This window comes from Rhinoraja longicauda, chromosome 15 (assembly GCF_053455715.1).
Source record: "Rhinoraja longicauda isolate Sanriku21f chromosome 15, sRhiLon1.1, whole genome shotgun sequence".
NCBI classification, from domain to species: domain Eukaryota; kingdom Metazoa; phylum Chordata; class Chondrichthyes; order Rajiformes; family Arhynchobatidae; genus Rhinoraja; species Rhinoraja longicauda.
Genome location: NC_135967.1, coordinates 35,444,158 through 35,466,145, shown reverse-complemented (window position 1 = coordinate 35,466,145; position 21,988 = coordinate 35,444,158). Strand labels below are relative to the sequence as shown.

The 21,988-nt window shown below is 39.6% G+C and overlaps 1 protein-coding gene across 4 annotated transcripts in view; it reads right to left on the bottom strand.

Moving 5' to 3' along the window:
* Positions 1-21,988, bottom strand: part of med12 (mediator complex subunit 12) — a 107,811-nt gene that overhangs the window by 66,338 nt on the left and 19,485 nt on the right. For 3 of the 4 annotated variants that reach the window (XM_078412488.1, XM_078412485.1, XM_078412487.1), the window contains exons 4-13: positions 19,568-19,759; positions 18,131-18,290; positions 17,477-17,652; positions 15,895-16,005; positions 14,373-14,645; positions 13,310-13,456; positions 13,054-13,153; positions 8,777-8,913; positions 5,565-5,696; positions 3,678-3,804 (exon numbers count right to left, since the gene is read on the bottom strand). In XM_078412488.1, the coding sequence (XP_078268614.1) occupies positions 3,678-3,804; positions 5,565-5,696; positions 8,777-8,913; positions 13,054-13,153; positions 13,310-13,456; positions 14,373-14,645; positions 15,895-16,005; positions 17,477-17,652; positions 18,131-18,290; positions 19,568-19,759 (1,555 nt within the window). The remainder of the gene's footprint in view (positions 1-3,677; positions 3,805-5,564; positions 5,697-8,776; positions 8,914-13,053; positions 13,154-13,309; positions 13,457-14,372; positions 14,646-15,894; positions 16,006-17,476; positions 17,653-18,130; positions 18,291-19,567; positions 19,760-21,988) is intronic. The other variant, XM_078412489.1, reaches the window with a different exon arrangement.

Below are 21,988 nucleotides of genomic sequence, written 5' to 3'. Positions count from 1 at the left end.
GAAGGGGGTGGTTGATTGGGAGATGATACAATGGATAAACAGATTACAGAAGTACATTTTACAGAGTGTAAAATCATGGGGTGTCGCAGAAGATTAAAAAAAATGAGGGAGCACTGCTGGAGAAGATGTAAAAAGGAATCACTTTAATTTGACCAGAAAAATAGCAACTATGTCTTGAACGGAATAGCCAATAAAGGGGTAAGTGAAATGTGTGGACTTGATTGCAATAATTAATGAATGATTCAAATTTTTTTGCCAGTGGGAAGAAAAAAGAATGCAGGCTAAAGATTCTTGCTGGAAAATAAAAGGATGGGTTTGCGAGTGGTAGCAAAGAGAAACTGTGACAACAAACATATAAGTTATGGACTAATATGCCTCATTTTGAACAGAGATGTGGTTGTTGCTCAAGAGGGAATGGGAGAATTGAAAAGACTTGGAAAAATCTGCTTATGGAGGAGTTCACAAGCACCTTTACAGGGAGTGGAAATTAAATGCCTTCTCCCCTACCGTAATTTCTATCTCTCTGAAAACTCTATTCTAGTAGTGGCAAAGGAGTGATTTAAAAAACATTGGTCCCAAAATGTGTTTACATATTGTGCCAAGTAAAAAGTGCTGCCAAAACATTGAAGCTGTTGACAATCATGTAATCTTTGTTTAAATCAGGCTGGTCTGTGCTGACCAATTGTGATTATTGAAATCCAAGTACAGACCAACTCTGACAAGACCTCCAATTTAGAGTTGTCACCTTCACACAGAACTTGAATCTAAAACATATTCACAAGTCACAGGAATGGAAATAAGAGCTTTAAAAGTGCCCATTGATCGGGGAGGCAGATCACACCTACTGCAAAGCAGTTTCAGAGTGGATATCCACATGTTACAGGATAATGTTATGAAAGTTACACAAGAGAGGCACACTTATTAAAACCAGTAAAATAGTCCCTCCCACTTCTTTTCCTCGTTTCAGTCTTGTCATTAACTGAAGGTCAAACGTTGATATGACTGCATGGATGGTTGCAAGTATACCCCCCAATGATGAACTGTACACTGCAAGGGCCAGGAAGCGAGCGGGCAAGATCATATCTGACCCCTCTCAACCTGGCCACAAAAACTTAAGCGTTTCCCTCTGGAAAGCAACTCCGGACTGTCAAAGCAGCCACAGCCAGACATAAAACAGCTTTTTTCCCCACAAGTAATAGTTCTGCTCAATAACCAAAGTCTGTCGTTTCTTTTTTGCTCTGGTTTATTTTCACCCACATGTTTAGACCATAATGTTGTATCCTTATTGTTTTGATGTGGTTATGCTTTATTCTTAATTGTTAACTGTATGTTTGTGTTGTCATATGTGAGCGGAGCACCAAGGCACATTCCTTGTATATGCACATACTTGGCCAATAAACGTATTCATTCATATCTGAATTTTTATACCACTGGGTGGCGCCGTCAGCGATGGCAGCCTCGCCAATGGTCTGCCTGTCTTTTCGTCTTCTGTTATTTTTAGTGTGTTTTAAAAGTATGTATTAATGTTCTCTAGTTTGTTTTACATGAGGGGGTGGGGGAGGGGGTCAGGGGAAACTTTTTCTCAATCTCTTACCTTGCCGGAGATGTGATTGTTTTCCGGATCGTATCTCCGGCTGCTCTACGGCCTAACATCGCGGATCCGGAGGCCTTCCTCGAGACTGATTTTGAGCCCCACTGCGGGGCCGTGAACTTACCGTCGGAGCCTGCGATCCCTTGCCTGGGATCGATGCTCCAACCAAGGCATGCGGATTTCACTATCGAGGAGCTCGCAGTCGCGGGTAGAGACTGATATCGGGAAGCTCCAAAGTCGCAGGAGGTTCGATTAGCCCCGACCCGGGGTCCGATCGCCCGGCGTGGAGAGCTGAGATCCCCCGATGCGGGAGCTTGATCACCCCAACGCGGAGGGCCCGACCGCCGGCTATGGGAGCCAAGATCATCCCGTTAACGGAAGGTTCGAGGCTCCCGACCGCGGGAAAACAAAGAAGGGAAGGTTATTGAACTTTTTTTCTCGCCTTCCATCACAGTGAGGAATGTGGAGGAGTCGCTGTGGTGGATGTTTATGTTAAAATGTATTTTGTGTGTCTTGTTGCTTTTTTATTGGTATGACTATGGCAAATCAAAGTCCTCATATGTTGCAAAACATATTTGGCAAATAAAGTATGATTATAATTATGATTTTTCTTTCACCTTCACTCTTGATCTTAGTTATCCTTACGGTTCTCAAAACTTGACAAAATATTGCTGGAGGAAAACCATAAACAAAGTGACTCTACTGCTATGACACTACCTTTCATAGGCAAATCAAGTAATTAATGCAATTACCAATAATTCAGTCTTACGCTATATCTTGATTACGCAGTTAAATACAAGTCAAACAGATTGTGAATGACAATGCTGTCAGACAATGTCTAAAAACAGAAAAGCTATGCATTGATAACCACCAAATAGCTTTAAAAAACCTTTGCTTCAGACACGACTACCCTACTAAATCAGACACAATGGACTGAACCCCATCAGGTGACTCAGTAAACCACTTCCTGTTCAAAATGTGTGCACAACTTCACATCAAGCCAGCAATAAAATGTTCCTCAACGCCTCATCAACATGTCAACTTAAATCTTTCTCACAGCTATTCACAATGGCAAACGCTGGAGGGCTTAGCTTTAAGGTCGGAGGGGAAAAGGTTAAAGGAGATGAGCAGGAAAGTTTATTTTACAAAGAGCGTGGGACAGCCTGTGATGGTGGAAGCAGTATACGATTGAGAGGTTTCAGACACTTTTAGATAGGGCACAGGGATATGCAGGGAATGGACAGATCCGGATCAAGCACAGGCAGAATGGATTGGTTTAATTTCACATCATGTTCAGCACTTTCTTTGTGGGCGAAAAGGTGTGATCCTGTGTTGTAATGTTCTATGTACTATTTATACCTCTAAGTCAAAAGCTGCTCGGTTTGAGATTCAGTGAACATTTGCGCCTACAACTTAAACCAATGTTCCACTAAGGGGTTCCTGCATCATCTAAGGGCGACATGGTTTCCCACTGTATCAACATTAATGAAAATTTGACAAACACATCCGATTTAATCAAATAATCAGTCGCAAATGAACTGAAAAATGTAAAGGGCCTGCTTCCTGTTTTTCAATGAGGATTGAATTAAAATGCTAATTTCTTAAAACTCCCTCGTTGGCTGTTCACATGAGTGGAATTTTGCAACTTAAATCAATTGTGGATGAGGCCGTCAGTATTGTGGCTATTTCTTGTATCATAGAAATAAAATGGGGCAGGAGAAGCTCATTAGTCCATTGAGTCTATGGTTAAATGTGTCTGCGAGTTAAAACATCTGGGTGAAAACAGAGTTGAAAAGCACAACATTAAAAGTCAAAATCTTGCCACTTCTAAATGAATGCACAGCCAAGTATAACCATGTTACATCTTACTGTTGAACAATGAGCTTCTGCTTATGCATTCTCTTTCCACTCCCCAGTTCTGCTCTGCCCACACTGCACAAATATATAATCTAATAAATCTCACCAATTTTATTAATTAAAATATAGCATGTGACATAATGTGCTGAAAATACCAGACCCCAAGGAGCAATATTACAATTATTTTGCAGCAAGACTGATTTTTGAGACTTGCCCTGAAAAAACTTACTCAGCATAGGAGCTTGAGTATCCAAGAATTGAAGCAAAACGTCCTGGAAAACAGGAATGCTGGCACTGGTAAGAGAGCCTGAGGAGACAGATCCTTTCTCATCCACCACTTCTGATTCACCACACCTCTAGGTAATGTGCAGAAAGTGACATTTTAGATAAACAAAAATAAATATGCTCAATCACCATGTATTTTCAGACACAAACTCTCAACCAATACAGTTTTACTTCTAAGCATGAAAAATACTTTTCTTCCAGATTCTGCCATCATGTAACATTTCATATTCTCAGCCAAAGAACAGACTCATCCTTAAGCAATGCTTCTTAATTCTCTAAGTTCATTTTGTAATTAAACATCCAGGTCAGGAAAAAAGAAAACTTTAACTTATAAAGAACCTTATCATACCTTCCTAATGTCCCAAAATATTAAAAACAGTGGATAACTTATTATGCTCACAAACACTTGAACCTATTTGCAGAGAACAGAGAACAGAGAGCCAGATAATTTTAAAAAAATTTAAAAACTTAAAATACTCAGCAGGTCATTTAGTATCTGTGGAGGTAGAAAGAGAATATTTTAAGCTACAGATCCATTACTAAAATACTCCATCCTCTGTTTATTTCAAATTTCTACCCTGTGCAGTATTTTGATTTTGTATTATTGATCGAGTAAATACCCTGGTTTTAGCAGTATCAATTGCTGAGGAATGCTTGCCAGGATAACTAATTAGACAAATGGTGTTGGTAGATTTTTCTCACGTGTACAGAGATACGGTGAAAAACTTTGTTATCCAGGCAGATCATTTCAAACATGACTGCAATCATATCATACATAACTGAAAGGAAACAGGGTGCAGTATATAGTGTTACAGCTACAGAGAAAGTACAGATTTAAAAAGTGCAAGGGCCATAACAAGGGAGATTGGATGAATACATCCTTCACATTTGGGAGGTCCGATGGGGTAAGAGGTGTTCTCCTCTGGTCCTCCACTAGCAGTTTACAAAATTGTTAATTTGCTCAACAATTCCCTTATCCATCCACTTAACATCTTAATTTTATCTAACCTTGTGCTATTTCTAATTCATGCATTTCTGTCATTAAATAGCTGAATGTGTTCTCTATCACTGTTAAATATCCTCAGCATCTGTCCTTTCTTGGTTCCCATCTACCATTCTTTATTTTCTCGGACATTTATGTTCTAAGCCAAACTGCTCCCCAAGACAATTTTTCTATACTTTCAATCCAAATGCTGTTGGTAACCACTTATCATTTGGGTTCATTTAACAGTCCTATATGTGTTCTTGCAAAACAACTTCCATTAAACATCAATTTTCCGAATGACAACCTCCCATTACTCTTAAGGTTCTCAACCAATTTGTTCCATGAACTCTATGCTCAATACTTTCAAAAAATGGCTGTTCCGATTCCTTCGGTCTGGCTCTTATTCAAGTCAAAGTATTGAAATAATTTTGAAAATGTCCAAACTACATTTATTCATTTTCCAGCCTTCTTCTAAACCTAGCATTTCCTCCTGATGCTCCCAGCATTCTTTCCATTAATGCTCAACTCCATTTTCATGGGGCTGAACTCCTGCAAAGGATATTCCCACCTGTCTAGCACCTTGTGGACTTCCAAAGTTAAAGGTTGTGCTGCACCCAACCCCTCTCCCTTAACTGAGTCGTAAATATCATAATTACTAAGAATTGAACACAAGATAGCAAAACATTCCATTGGTTTATAATTATAGAATGGTTATGGCACAAGGAAAGCCAAGTCAAAGTATTCTGGATTAATTATTTCTCACATGATTCTACTGAAGGAACATAGACAAAGTCATGAATTTCAATGACAAGAATAGGAAGCATCCGAATGGCAAATATACTTCACCTCAGCCTCAATTTCAGCTTGCCTCTTCTCCAACAGTTTTGCCACAACCATGGCACGATGTCTACCTGAACGTTTGCAGCTCACTGCCCATTCACAAAGCAAAGTCATCACCGCATCATCATCAGGCAACATCTAAACATTGAAAATAAAAATATAAAATATTGCATATTTCTTCAAAATACAAAAGATGGATTATGATACAATCCAGGAGACAGACTATCAATTGACATCTATTATAAACCCACTGACTCCCACAGCTATCTAGACTACATTTCTGCCCACCCTGCTTCCTGTAAAGATTTTATCCCCTCCGGCCAATTCCTCCGTCTACGCCGCATCTGTGCCCAAGATGAGGTGTTCCATACCAGGACATCCTCATTCTTTAGAGAACGGTGGTTCCCCTCTACCATTACAGACGAGGCCCTCATTAAGGTCTCCTCGATATCCCGCAGCTCTGCTCTTGCTCCCCCTCCCCCCAGTCGTAACAGGGACAGTCCTCACCTTCCACCCCATCAGCCGTCACAAACAGCACATAATCCTCCGACATTTACGCCACCTCAACGGGATCCCACCACTAGCCACATCTTCCCATCTCTACCCGTTTCTGAAGAGACCGTTCCCTCCGCATCTCCCTGGTCAACTTGTCCCTTCCCACCCAAACCACCCCGTCCTCAGGTACTTTCCCCTGTAACTGCAGGAGGTGCAACCACAGGAGGTGCAACCTCCCCCTCCGTCCAAGGACCCAGCCAGCCTTTTCAGGTGAGGCAGAGGTTCACTTGCACCTCCCCCAACCTCATCTACTCTATCCGCTGATCCAGGTGTGGACTCCTGTATATCGGCGAGACCAATGAAGAGCCTCGGCGATCGTTTCGCTGAACATCTCCGCTCAGTCTGCCTAAACCCATCTCATCTCCCAGTTGCTGGACACTTTAACACCCCCTCCCAATCCCACACTGACCTTTCTGTCCTGGGCCTCCTCCATTGTCAGAGTGAGGCCCAGAGCAAATAGGAGGAACAGCACCCCATATTTCACTTGGGCAGCTTACACCCCAGCAGTGTGAACATTGACTTCTCTAACTTCAAGTAATCCTTGCTTTCCTTCTCTCTCCATCCATCCCCCTTCTCAGTTCTCTGACCTGTCTTACTGTCTCCGACTACATTTTATCTGTTTGCTTTGTTGTTACCTTCTCCTAGTTAACAATGATCTATTCTACATTTTCCTTGATCGCATTCCCTTTGTCCTGTTTTCACACCTTCACACTTCTTTATCTATCTATCTCCCTCCCCACCTGACGTCAGCCTGATGAAGGGTCTGGACCCAAAACATCACCCATTTCTTCTCTCCAGAGATGCTGCCTATCCCGCTGAGTTATTCCAGCATTTTGTGTCTATTATGATACATCAGTTCAGTATTTACCATCAATGTAGAAAGACACCCTGTAGGTAGTAAAATCAGGCACCATAACATATTTTAATTGGAAAAACTGCCAATAAATATCACATTACATTTATAAAGGATGAAAGAGTTTTTCCTGATGGTAAGTGGTTAAATGCAGGGCACATCATGCCATAAAAGACTAACATTCAAGTTCAATATGTAGTTTGCATTGCGATACCAAATCTCCTTTATGCAAGTATTTCAAAGGTTTTAGTTTGTAGGGAACATGAGTCTGTGAAAACCAATGACTCTCCTGAGCAAAAGCAGGTCGAGGTACAATAAGAAATAGATGGGTTCAGCAAGTGGGCATAGATATGAAAATGGAGTATCACAAGGGAGGAGACCAAGGTACAGGGGATTTGAGTGCAGTTTGCAAAAGGCTTTATGAAGGTACACCATATAATTAGGGAAACTAAATTGTTGCCTAGTTTGTTCTTGTTTAAAGAAGAATATAATATTTCACAGGTTTATCAGGATAAAAGTAGAACAGGTTTGGTTTGTATCAACTTGAGTTTGGAAGAGTGAGAAGGGGCTGAAACATGCATATGCTGAGGGGTCTTGAAAAGATAGATTGAAAAGATGTTTCTTCTGAAAGTACGTGCGCTTTTCACCATTTGTCAGCGGAGCAACCCGAAAACAAATGGAAAAATTCAATCCAGCAATGTCACTGTTTAAAAATAAGGTGTTACACAGAAGTTTAAATTTCCTCTCTCAGAGATTGGAGTCTGTGCAACTTTCTTGTCCAAAAAGAATGGTAGCAGAATCTTTGAATAATTTTAAACAGAGTATTCTGTCTAATATGTTCACAATTACTTAAAAAAGCAATTGCTCAAATTAATTTAGTAATTATCGAAGATTCTTCCTGTAATATTGGATGAAGTTGGGGCCAGAATATGTTTGTATTAGAAGACTATATGCAAAAGTCTTCAAGCATATTTCATAGCAATAATTACTGAAAATATATACATGGATTGAGCTATAAAAGTGTTTATTGGTTGAGAGTTTATGGATTTAATATTATATCAGTGAAAATGATCCATGCCCATCTTTCATACCATCAGAACAACAGACCAGGAACTCGACTAAACCAATCCTTGACTGGGGTACTCTCTGTACCCCAGAACCATCCCTGTTTGGAATCCTTTGCCACCGCATGTAAAATCTGCTGCTGATAGTACATTTTTTAGACTGTTGCTTGCAAACACTAAATTTTAAATCTGCAACTGCATGCATGAGGGACTGCACATTTATAGCCCAACAGCAGCGGTTGGCGCAGTATCAACGAGACAAGACATGAGGATTTAATCTGAGATAAGTGGAAACCACACATCTGCAATTGCTTTCTGGGTATCTTACAGTGAACTTTAAACAAATCTTAATTGATCTGTGCTAACATCACAGCTTTTATTTTAATCCATCTGACCAACTACATGTTAATATTCCACTTGGTATTTATTTAGTTCCAGTTTACAAATTGCCTTCGACTGAAGGTGAAACAAAGGGCAATCAGCCAAGTTTTTCTCCCACTGACATTGTCAAATATCATGCAATCTTAAATATGGTCAAGAGCACGTTGTCTCTTTATTATTGCTTTATTTCCAAACTGTAATAACAAGCATTCAGCTTCATGCATGAACAAATGGACAAGATGACTGGCAAGTTTGAAATCAGACCACAGAAAGGAAATGTTGCTATCAAAAGGAAATCAGATATGACTCGTGCTGTTTCCTCAACTAAATGTGGCAACAAATACAGTGTATAGTCATAAACTCACCTCCTGCCCATCTTTATTCTGCCCTGATCCAAATATCCTGTTGTATAGCGAATCCAATGAGTTGTTGAAGTCAGACTTTTCAAAGCTGTGGCTGTCAAGTACTTCCAACGTATGTAATACACGACCAATCGTAAAACCTGCACAAACAGGATCAGTGCATGAAAGATGCAATTATACTGTTTTCTAAAGAAAACACAAAATGCTGTGAAATTTAAATTCCTCAGATTCAGCACATTTGAAACAGACATCTTTGTTTAACATCCATCAATGGTAATACACAGCAATCAGTTGGATGCAAAATGAAATTAAACCTTAGGAATAAATTCATTTTTAGTTAGTTGGACAGCTCAAAAGACTGTACTCCATAATCTGACTTTATTTCTAGTTAAGGTGGAGTACACATTCACCACATACATCTCTTTCTCTGTCAAGAATCAATCCACAGCATGAACCAAAGTTCAGGAAGTCTTGAGTGACAATAGACAATAGACAATAGGTGCAGGAGTAGGCCATTCAGCCCTTCGAGCCAGCACCGCCATTCAATGCGATCATGGCTGATCACTCTCAATCAGTACCCCGTTCCTGCCTTCTCCCCATACCCCCTCACTCCGCTATCCTTAAGAGCTCTATCCAGCTCTCTTTTGAAAGCATCCAACGAACTGGCCTCCACTGCCTTCTGAGGCAGAGAATTCCACACCTTCACCACTCTCTGACTGAAAAAGTTCTTCCTCATCTCCGTTCTAAATGGCCTACCCCTTATTCTTAAACTGTGGCCCCTTGTTCTGGACTCCCCCAACATTGGGAACATGTTTCCTGCCTCTAATGTGTCCAATCCCCTAATTATCTTATATGTTTCAATAAGATCCCCCTCATCCTTCTAAATTCCAGTGTATACAAGCCTAATTGCTCCAGCCTTTCAACATACGACAGTCCCGCCATTCCGGGAATTAACCTAGTGAACCTACGCTGCACGCCCTCAATAGCAAGAATATCCTTCCTCAAATTTGGAGACCAAAACTGCACAGAGTACTCCAGGTGCGGTCTCACCAGGGCCCGGTACAACTGTAGAAGGACCTCTTTGCTCCTATACTCAACTCCTCTTGTTATGAAGGCCAACATTCCATTGGCTTTCTTCACTGCCTGCTGTACCTGCATGCTTCCTTTCAGTGACTGATGCACTAGGACACCCAGATCTCGTTGAACATCCCCTCTTCCTAACTTGACACCATTCAGATAATAATCTGCCTTTCTATTCTTGCTTCCAAAGTGAATAACCTCACACTTATCTACATTAAACTGCATCTACCATGTATCCGCCCACTCACACAACCTGTCCAAGTCACCCTGCAGCCTTATTGCATCTTCCTCACAATTCACACTACCCCCCAGCTTAGTATCATCTGCAAATTTGCTAATGGTACTTTTAATCCCTTCATCTAAGTCATTAATGTATATCGTAAATAGCTGGGGTCCCAGCACCGAACCTTGCGGTACCCCTTTGGTCACTGCCTGCCATTCCGAAAGGGACCCATTTATCCCCACTCTTTGCTTTCTGTCTGTCAACCAATTTTCTATCTATGTCAGTACCCTACCCCCAATACCATGTGCTCTAATTTTGCCCACTAATCTCCTATGTGGGACCTTGTCGAAGGCTTTCTGAAAGTCGAGGTACTCCACATCCACTGACTCTCCCCTGTCAATTTTCCTAGTTACATCCTCAAAAAATTCCAGTAGATTTGTCAAGCATGATTTCCCCTTCGTAAATCCATGCTGACTCGGAATGATCCTGTTACTGCTATCCAAATGCTCAGCAATTTCGTCTTTTATAATTGACTCCAGCATCTTCCCCACCACTGATGTCAGACTAACTGGTCTATAATTACCCGTTTTCTCTCTCCCTCCTTTCTTAAAAAGTGGGATAACATTTGCTATCCTCCAATCCACAGGAACTGATCCTGAATCTATAGAACATTGAAAAATGATCTCCAATGCTTCCACTATTTCTAGAGCCACCTCCTTAAGTACCCTGGGATGCAGACCATCAGGCCCTGGGGATTTATCAGCCTTCAGTCCCATCAGTCTACCCAAAACCATTTCCTGCCTAATGTGGATTTCCTTCAGTTCCTCCATCACCCTAGGTTCTCCGGCCCCTAGAACATTTGGGAGATTGTGTGTATCTTCCTCAGTGAAGACAGATCCAAAGTAACGGTTTAACTCGTCTGCCATTTCTTTGTTCCCCATAATAAATTCCCCTGCTTCTGTCTTCAAGGGACCCACATTTGCCTTGACTATTTTTTTCCTCTTCACGTACCTAAAAAAACTTTTGCTATCCTCCTTTATATTATTGGCTAGTTTACCCTCGTACCTCATCTTTTCTCCCCGTATTGCCTTTTTAGTTAACTTTTGTTGCTCTTTAAAAGAGTCCCAATCCTCTGTCTTCCCACTCTTCTTTGCTATGTTATACTTCCTCTCCTTAATTTTTATGGTGTCCTTGACTTCCCTTGTCAGCCACAGGTGTCTCTTACTCCCCTTAGAGTCTTTCCGCCTCTTTGGGATAAATTGATCCTGCAACCTCTGCATTATTCCCAGGAAAACCTTCCCTGCTAGGGCCTCCTTCCAGTCAATTTTGGCCAGCTCCTGCCTCATGCCTCTGTAATCCCCTTTGCTATACTGTAATACTGACACTTCCGATTTTCTCTTCTGCCTTTCCATTTGCAGAGTAAAACTTATCATGTTGTGATCACTGCCTCCTAATGGTTCTTTTACCTCTAGTCCCCTTATCAGATCAGGATCATTACACAACACTAAATCCAGAATTGCCTTCTCCCTGGTAGGCTCCAGTACAAGCTGTTCTAAGAATCCATCTCGAAGGCACTCTACAAACTCTCTTTCCTGGGGTCCATTTCCAACCTGATTTTCCCAGTCTACCTGCATGTTGAAATCTCCCATAACCACCGTAGCATTACATTTGTGACATGCCAATTTTATCGCCTGATTCAACTTGCACCCTATGTCGAGGCTACTGTTTGGGGGCCTATAGATAACTCCCATTAGGGTCTTTTTACCCTTACAATTCCTCATTTCTATCCATACTGATTCAACGTCTCCTGATTCTATGTCACCCCTTGCAAGGGAATGAATATCATTCCTTACCAGCAGAGCAACCCCACCCCCTCTGCCCACCTGTCTGTCTTTTCTATACGTTGTGTACCCCTGAATATTCAGTTCCCAGCCCTGGTCCTCTTGTAGCCATGTCTCAGTGATCCCTACAACATCATACTTGCCCATGACTAACTGAGCCTCAAGCTCATCCACTTTATTTTTTATACTTCGCGCATTTAAGTACAACACTTTAACTTCTGTATTTACCTCCCCTCTCACATCGGTCACAAATGGCCCTGCCCTTAATCTCTTTTCCCCTCTAGAACTTCTGTTCCCATTCTTCCAAGAGTCTTCTGCAATATCTCCTGTATTCCCTTTAACCTCATCTTCATATTCACAATTTGTTAACCCCTCCCCCCACTACTTAGTTTAAAGCCACAGGTGTCGCACTAGCAAACCTGCCTGCCAGAATGTTTGAAGTGCTCAGGAGAGAGAAGAAATAGGCATGACAATAAGTGCAATTATATGCAAAATGTCAGTTTTTAAAACATTAACATCATATCCTCAAAGGAAGGGTGAAGATAATGGCAAATAAGGAAGTACTTTATACATTGTGATCAAAGAGATTGGTCTGAGAGGGGAGGGAATTTGACATTCTCCTTTACCTCAGACCCAAGACAATCCTGCAGGGGGAAGGAATCTAAATTCACTTTACAAAAAAAGATCAAATATCAAGGAACTATCAAACCAGAAGATTAAGAATAATAAATAATTAAGGCATGTTTGCACCTGAATAGAATGGTTCTGACAAAAGGTAATTGGCTTGAAACTTTACCATGTTTCTCTCTCCATTGATGCCCCTTGAACGGCTGAATACTTCCAGCTTATAGTGTTTCTATTTCAGAAGTGCAGGATAAATTCCCAAGGAAAAACACTAAACTAGACAGTACAAGGAGGTTACTAAGGCAGAGAGGGTTTTGAGATGTGGTGCAAATGTGGATATTTGGATTGAGATCTATCAAAAAGACAGGTTCAATGGTATTTTACTGTTGCTACAAATTCTTGCATGAGAATTCCATTTAGCTAATGTTCAACAGCAAAATGTAATCCTTGTTTGGCTGCCAATTCACTTAAGGCTTGAATACAAAGACATCTTGTTATAAAGTTATTATTACCTGCTGTAGTTTCTTGACACTTATCAAATGACCACCTGACCTCCACAGCTTGACCTCTTTCTTTAATCTGCTCCTCAATTTCCCGCACTTTAGCTCGAACCTGGTGATAGATTTGGCAAACAGTACAACCAAATTTCAGTATCAACTCGTCTCTGCAAAAAAACTCCTAATAAATGATATTTCCCAAAGTGCTTCACAACTGCTTGACCAATTTTTATACTATTACTTTAGTACCAATGAACAGAATCTCACGTACTTGTTGGGTAAATGCAGAGTTTCCTCCTGGCATGGGTAGGCTAGATGGTGCTATGGGTAAAAGATCGAGTGGGGATCCAGTTTTATTTCTGCAATCAGTCAATGAGTAATGCCATACCAATGCACTTGGACAACATAGAACAATACTCTGCAAAACAAGTAGCCAAGTTTCATACAGATAACAAATCATAAATCATTTTAATCATGGAACAAATACAAGATTAATGTTTAGGGTTTACATAGAATTTAAAAAAATTCTTCCTCTCTTTATTCGCTCAGTTAGTTTAATCGGCGCCGGGAACTTATTGCTCCCTCATCCATGTGCTTAATCGCTATGTGCAAGGTCAAATATCGAGCATCTCCAGTCCATTGTGGACACATTGACGAGTCTGATCCTGACCTGATTTGGCCAATGAGCACTTTTCTCTGGGTGTCATGAGGTAATGATCAGAAACGTTTCCCATTAGATCTGACGCCACAATGATTTAGTTTACTATCATGTTGCTGACTCTACCTGTGATTTCCCCTTTGATTGGTGGTGAATACATAATCTGTCTGCTCTGTATTGCTTGGCTTAGAATAGCAAGAAAAAGAATTATAAAAAAGTAAAATAAAAGAGCTTTAATGTTTCTGCAATTTCCTTCATATGTTACCTCGGGCTGTGTTCCAGCAGGCATCTTGATGGAAGTTAAATCTTATCCTGTCTTCATTAATTTATCCATACATTTTCAGCAGAGAATAGAAGAAGCAATCCAGCTGATTTGCTTTCCAGAACTCTGGGCAAAATGCAATGTATAAAATTTCACGTACTTCTTGCAAGCACATTACAACATCCAAGACTGGAATCAAATCTTTTTTTTTTTGGTTTGTATGATATAATGGTGCATGGAAGTTTGACTTCAGGGCAGAGGCTCACTGGATTCTATAAAGTTTCATGATAAATTGTCCTTTCCTTTTCAAGATTAAGCATCTTAAACCTTTTGCTTCAATGGGAAAAAAATTCTTAGCAATGAAGATTAACAAATAATTGGCAAAGTTAAAGGCTGGTTCAATTGCTGACCTACCTGAAGCATGCAACTTAATCCAAACACGACAGGACGATGCTGTGGACAAATATAAAAATCCATAAATGGAGACTGTGGCTGGGTGGTCCCACTGGGTGGTGGTGTTGGTGTTGGGGGCAAGGTATTTGAAGTGGGTGCTGGAATCACATGAGACTGATGTCCTCCTGTTACAACATTACTACCACTATCACCTAGCAGCATGGAGAGACGTCGGGTACAGAAGTAGGCCAGTCGTCTCGATAGGTAGGCAGATTGCACAAACTCTCCGGAATACTAGACAGAAAATTTAAAAAAGGAAATAACAAGTTTTTAATGTCCTAAAGGGCATTCTATACAGTTACTAAATCAATATCACTGCTTAGATATTAGAGGTTAACTGTATGCAACATTTCTCAACTGATAATCCAACAAATAACTGTTAACAGTACATGTAAAACAAAATTTAAAAAACTGAACTTCTGATATAAAAACAGAAAATGTCGGAAGTATTCAGCAGGGCAGACAGCACCTGTAGCGACTGAAACGGATTTCATGTTTCAGATCAATTACCCTTCGCTAGAACTGGAACAGAGAAATCAAATGTATTTTAAGTTGCTGAGAAGGGCAATGGTGGAAAGAACAAAGTTAATGTTTGGTATAAGGTGAAAACATGCTTGTCCAAGTGACATAATTACGTTTGCCACTATTTAGAAGAGAGGAATGAATACCACCAATTGGTCTGCATACAAGAAGATGAACAAGAAAAATGAGGAAAAAAACCCTAAAATGCGGAACACCGTGATTGTCACTGAAGTAAATGCTGGGAATATTCTGCTGGTCAGGCCGCAACACCAGAAATAGAATAAAATAGAGCTAATATTACAAGTGGATGACATGGCATCAGAACTGGGCAGTTATAATACAAACAGGAAATTGTTGAATGTGATAACGTCCCAAGAGATACAACATTCCTAGGCAGAATATGAGGTATTGATCCTCACGCTTACATCGGGGATAGGTAGATGTTGGAAAGATTGGTCACTGGAATCTGTAAGAGGTTAAAGCCGCAGAGGTCAGAGTGGCAGTAGGATGGAGGATTAAGGCATCAGGCAACGAATAGGTTAGGATAATCCTTGCAGACTGAAGGAAGTGTTCAACAGTCAACCAATCTGAGTTTGGTTTCTCCAATATAGAGTACTGTTAACAGTATTGTCACCAGGATTTCAGTGATTAAACTACAATCATCAAACAGTTAAATAAACAAAATTATAAACACTTTCTCCCCTGATTGAACAATTGGACATGACAAATTGGAAGAATCACAAATATCACACGATAAGTGTACAGAATTTTAAAACATTTTGGGTTATACATTAATTTCCAACACCATGAACCTGTAAGTTAAAAAGAGAATCTATACAGTTTTATATTTCTTGAACTGTATACTTTTACTTTAATCTATGTAGTATTTAAGATGCAATGTTAAATGGTCTGAGAATTTCTCAATAAAAATGTCCTGGTGCAGCAGACATATTTTCCCTACCTGTAACATTAGTGGGAGTAATAATTTAAGAAGTTCATCCTCCCCCGGTCGGATCTTCTCAAAGCATTCAAGAACCCAGGTCAGGAACTCATGCCTGTCCAGCATTCCATCCTATAGCCAGTGCAAGGGAACCAAGAGAACACATAAATCTAAAACCAAGTATTGCAGGTGCTGAAAATGTGAAATAAAACAACAAAAATCCTGGAAATACACAGTTCAGGTAGCATCTGTGGTGAGAGGAAAAAAATAACTATTCAAATTGATTCATCAGATAAATTGAAACTGGAGGATGGAAAAAGGAGAGGGGATAAAAAGGTAGGTTTGTGTAGATAGGAAGGTAGATTTATGTAGATAGGAAGGTAGATGCAATTAAATGATAAAGGGGGTGATGGTGATCTTCGTTCTGATGAATAACAAAGACAATTTAGAGGAAGTGCAAATAGGAGAAGAAGAAATATGAGAAATTACCAGCAAAAAAAGATTTTTTTAAAGAACTCGGAGAACTGGAAAAGTGAGAGTTGAGATGCACTGATTATCTGCAATTGTTAAATTCAGTGTTAAGTCTCATTTTGACTTATCAGATGAGGTCTTCCACAAATTTGCATTGAGTTTTCTTGGAAAAGTGTATAGACAATAGACAATAGGTGCAGGAGTAGGCCATTCGGCCCTTCGAGCCAGCACCGCCATTCAATGTGATCATGGCTGATCATTCTCAATCAGTACCCCGTTCCTGCTTTCTCCCCATACCCCCTGACTCCGCTATCCTTAAGAGCTCTATCTAGCTCTCTCTTGAATGTATTCAGAGAATTGGCCTCCACTGCCCTCTGAGGCAGAGAATTCCACAGATTCACAACTCTCTGACTGAAAAAGTTTTTCCTCATCTCTGTTCTTAATGGCCCACCCCTTATGTAGGAGGCAAGGGGAATCATGGTGGGATAGGAAAGGGGGCTTCTCAATTTTGAAGAAAGATTACTAACTTGAAAAGTTAAGAGTTTTTCTCTGGGTATTTCCAGCTATTTTATTTATTTCATACAAGTATCAGTTTCATCTTTTTTAACCATTTAGTTTACACCAGTTAATCAAAAAGTATTTAAAATAAATAGTATGCAAGTCTAAGCCCTTCTCCAAGACAGAGGCACATAAAACAAAATTACTTTCCACTGAGGAAAATTACTGAATTACTGAGGAAAAATATATCTTTAACTTGCCGTTGATTTCCCTAAATGAATAAATTTTGAAGCCCTTCAAGATTTAGTACAAAGTTCCAATCGGATCCGAAAAGGATGAGACATTTTCCTTTAAGAACACCATTCAACAAGTTTATATGGTAGCTTTAATTGGCATTTTCACTAGCGCCAATGCCCAAATCACAAAATGTATTGAATTCAATGATACTTTTCATGGTAGAACTGAAGTCAGAAGCCTTTCATTAACCAGATCACATACAGAAATAAATTTCCTGTTTTCAATCATTTTTATTGTATTCCACCAATGCCATTTATAATAAATAATATTCAATTAAATGGATATACACAATACTTTCACCTTCTTCACTTCATACACATATGAAAATCGTTGTTACCTGAAACATGTAAAGAGCCAGTTTTTCATTATATTCCCACTGTTTCATGGCCTGTTCCACTTCAGGTACAGTGGGGGGTACTGGTGTCCCACTGTTCTGAGTAGAAATCAGCCGATAGGACTCAGCGATTTTTTGCAACTGTTCCCAAAGGTACTTTGTGATGATCTGAGTCCATTCTGCAAAAGGAAATTGATCTCCTTAAAATCACTCCTGCAAATTTCTCACCTTGCCAGTTTGGCTAAAATAAATGTAAAAATCAGTAATATAAATGAACCCCCGTGTTCAGAGAATCCAGTTACTCAGAAGTTACTGAAGAAAGATTAATAGCCACAGACGAGCAAGGTACGCAGTCTAGTCTCATGTCTACCAATTGGTTATTTCAGAACAGTGACATGTATTAACTTTAAATCACATTACGAACATTATCAGCACTTTTAGAACTCCAGTGTTGATCTGGAGACGGAGGTATGATTCACAACATTCTATTACTTAACTGCATTAACTTCTCCTGCACACTAAACCCAAGTAAAATGTAGGCTTTATCTTCGGCATGGTAAGTTACTCATCTGAAATTAAATTGATTTAACCCTCATACTATCAAAACTACATTTACCTACATAAAATAAACCCACAACATTTTATTGTTAAGCTTACCTATACATGGATCTATGACATGACGTTTTTTCATCTTTGTTTCAGTTATAGCTGCATAATAGGCACATGTCATTTTTATCAGCCAAGCTGCTCTCATTACTGGCACCGAGTATTTGGCCAGATAGCCAAAGACTTCTTCTTTCTTACTAAATATAGGCACCTGAAATAGCATATCAGTCAAATTTAGATTTTAAAAAAATTCCAAGACACTTATTCAGCAGAAACTCTGTTACAAATTAAAATATGATTCTACAAAACACTGAAAAGATTAACCAGAATTTGGATGTAGCGCAGTGGTTTGCTCAAACAAATATTCAATTGTGCTTTTTTTCGTCAAAGGATTTGAACAGTAGCTTTAACAGGGAGGCTAATGCTCAAAGAGTGGAATCAGTACAAGATAGGGGAAACATTTGCTTCACTTAACATCTTAATGAAGGTCAGTGACCTCATTCAAAATACAAGCCATCACTGGTGTGACGTTGAGAGACCAGATAGAAGGTGCATTCACTCGCATTCTCAATTTAATCAAAATTAGCCACTGGACTCAGTACTGGTCTGCAGTGGAGTGGCAAGAGTTGCAGCACTGCTGGCCAAAAACCATCACAACCTAGACAATATGCTACTGGCTGTATGCAATATGTTGCCAAATAGAGGGAAGAAGAGAAGCAAATTTGCAAGTAAATTAAGGAAGGATTCCAGATGACGATTATCCCTGCAGGCCAAACTGTGGAGGCCATATCCAGTTTAGATAACACATAATGGCTAGACCTTTCATGATAATTCCAAATGAGAGATATACTGGCAAAGTACCTGTAAAACAGGAGATAATAACAGTATGGTTTTAGTACAGAGGGAATCATTGGTGGACCTTCACATAAGACAACACCCATTCCAGGTGCAAAACATTGTTTTTAAACTGGACTTCCTTAAATCTCCAGTCTATAAAAGACAACACAAAACATGGGGATTGGTAGGTTAATTGACCACTGTAAATTGTCTCCAGTGTGTTGATGAGGGGTAGGTTCTGGCCATAGTTGAGGGAAATATGTGAAGAAAATTTTAAATTAGTTTAAACAGGTGCTTGGCGACTGTAACATTTTGCCCAAATGATGGAAGAGATTCGATTGTAACATTCAAAAGAGATCTGGATAAATATTTGAAAGAGCTGACACAGCTGCTATGAATAAATATACTTTTTTCTGTATAATTTCATGACTTAATTTAATCCAAAAGAAAAGAATTTAATTCCTGGGAAACTAAAATTGTTCTACGACAACTGGTGTCAACTTCAACTCTTTTAAAATTCTCAAATATGTATATTATAATTCAAAACTTTGCAATATTATTATAATTATACGACAATCACTGCAGGACCTGTGCCTGAAAAATATCAAATATTAATGCATCTATATAAACATTTGTATTTAAAAAAAATACCTTTTTTGCAAGTTGGGTTAGTGGTTTGGTTCCAGCCAGATCAGTAAACCAATTGTGTATTGAAGGCTGGGATCGAGCTGTGACAAGCCAGAAACTATCCTTTTGATTCACCTGAGGCTTCCTTTTACCAGTATCTGGGAATGTGTTACATCTCAACTTCTCAGCAATTATACTGCTGAAGTACGAGCTGATCTGCAACATAGTTAAAACAGGGATTTGAGTGGGTCTTGAATCACAAGTACACGTTAACTACTGTGTAACAGGAACATTTGTAAATAAGTAATGGTAATGTATGAAACCCTGAACGACAATGTAAAAAAAATCTTTAAATATTTCTATAAATCACAATTAGTTTATAGTACCCTCTCAAACCCGCATAAACTGAAAACTCTTTCTCTTTAAAACCTAGTTTGCTCAGCACAATTCTCATCCATGGTCAGAAAATTGTGCTCCAATACGTAACCTTGAGCAAATAAACTATGTTGAAACTTAAAACCTATATAAAAGGTGCACAATATTATTACATCTACCAAACTTTAGATTAAATGAAAATCCCAGATCTTTTTCGCCTGTTCCAATTATTGTATGTCAAATATGCTGCTCTGTTTGCCTGCATCACAGGTCACTGCATTTCAAATGAAAGTAAACGTGAAAGTGGTACTCTTCACAATGATGTTATAGATAAACAAACATTCTATTTCAATTATTCATTGTCAAAGAACAAGCTGCTCATTGACACAATTACATATTGTGCATCTACAGTAGCCGTATCTGATTGTCTAAGCATTTTCTAGGCATTGGGCATGATTTGCTTCTGAGAGCTTCAAAGTGAGTTTTGATGCCATTGTGGGATTCATAGAATCTGCTACAGATGCAGCAGGAGGTATCCCAATAGTACATGAGGACATAAGGTTGGGAAAAGATATCCTCCTTCCACCTTTATACTGGGCTTCCGTGTGCTTCTGAACTACAAACTCTAGGTTCCAAATACCAAACCTAAAACTCTCCTTCACTGAGCCACAGTAGCCCAGAGCCAGTTGGACACACTGTAGTTTTTATAAAACGTTGTGAATTTGGGAAGGAACTTTGTGAACGCAGCTTTGTGAATATCTTAAAATCTTTTCTTGTTTCCCAGGTAATCTCTTCCCATGACAGAACTCGGAATAGATTGCAGAAGACAGGAGTCAGTTACTGTATTCAACGTAGCCCAAGTCAATTCAATGCGGTTCGGACTTCAATGTTGGTGAGCCCAGAAGAGATAGAGCAATTGGTTTGCTTATCTGGTTAATGGACTTGTGAGATTTTGCAGAGACACTGTTGATGGTATTGATCCAGTGTTTTGAAGTGCCTATTGCACAGACATAGAGGTTCACTGCTGCCTAGGTAACTATGATGTTGTACGGTTTGAACTCTTCAACTTCTAAGATGGCTATAATGACTGGCACAGAAGGAGGTGGCGATTGTCATCAAATGTGTATCTTAATTGGGATTTAGCTCCTAAGAAATGGAAGGAGTCAATGTGGCTCTTTATTGTCAGAGGGCAGTGACCTAAATAACAGGATCCAGTTGGTGGAGGACATTTGGTGTGCATACATTCACAATAAGGACCTTGCTTCTAGAGCACAGGAAATATAGGTTGAACCATTTCCCATTCTTTTAGGACAGCGATAATGTAGTTGGCAGCTTGATGAAGTAAATGCAGTATCGCAGCAAGGAGGATTGAAAAAGGTGTCTTGACAGTGATGCCTAACCAATATTGCATCTGTTGTAAAATCACTGGTTAGGATAAAGGGGATACCATCACAAAGCAAATTCAAGATGAAGATAAATTTCAGCAAGAAAACTCATGTTGATGCTAGTCCCTGCATTTTTCTAGCATTTTGCACATGAGAATTGTGTGATTAAAGATTAGGAATTGGGGGATTAGATCTTCGGACACTTGAAGAAAGCAGTCTTGAAGGGCCATGGGCATAATTCACCTGTTATTTCAGTCAAGAAAAGGGTAATCAAGAGCTGGGGTGAAATAGGGAGACAGTAGCAGCAAGCATTGTATCTGTTTTTTTTTGTATTTAAAGGAGCAGAATATAGAAGAGGCAGAGCTTAGTCTCAGTTGTCTGGACATAGCTGTCTTAATTAAATGTATAGATAGACACAAAAACTGTCCGAAGAAGACCCTAAACGTCACCCATTCCTTCTCTCCCGAGATGCTACCTGACCCGCTGTTACTGCATTTTGTGTCTACATTCGATTTAAACCAGCATCTGCAGTTTTTTTCCTACGTATTACTTAAATGTATCTTTGCAGAAAAGCACCCGTTGTTTTTCACAAAATACAATACATTCATTATGAATCTGCTATTTTCACACAAATTGACATTAGTTTCAAAGCACTTTGCATCCAGTGAATGGCTACAAACTCCAG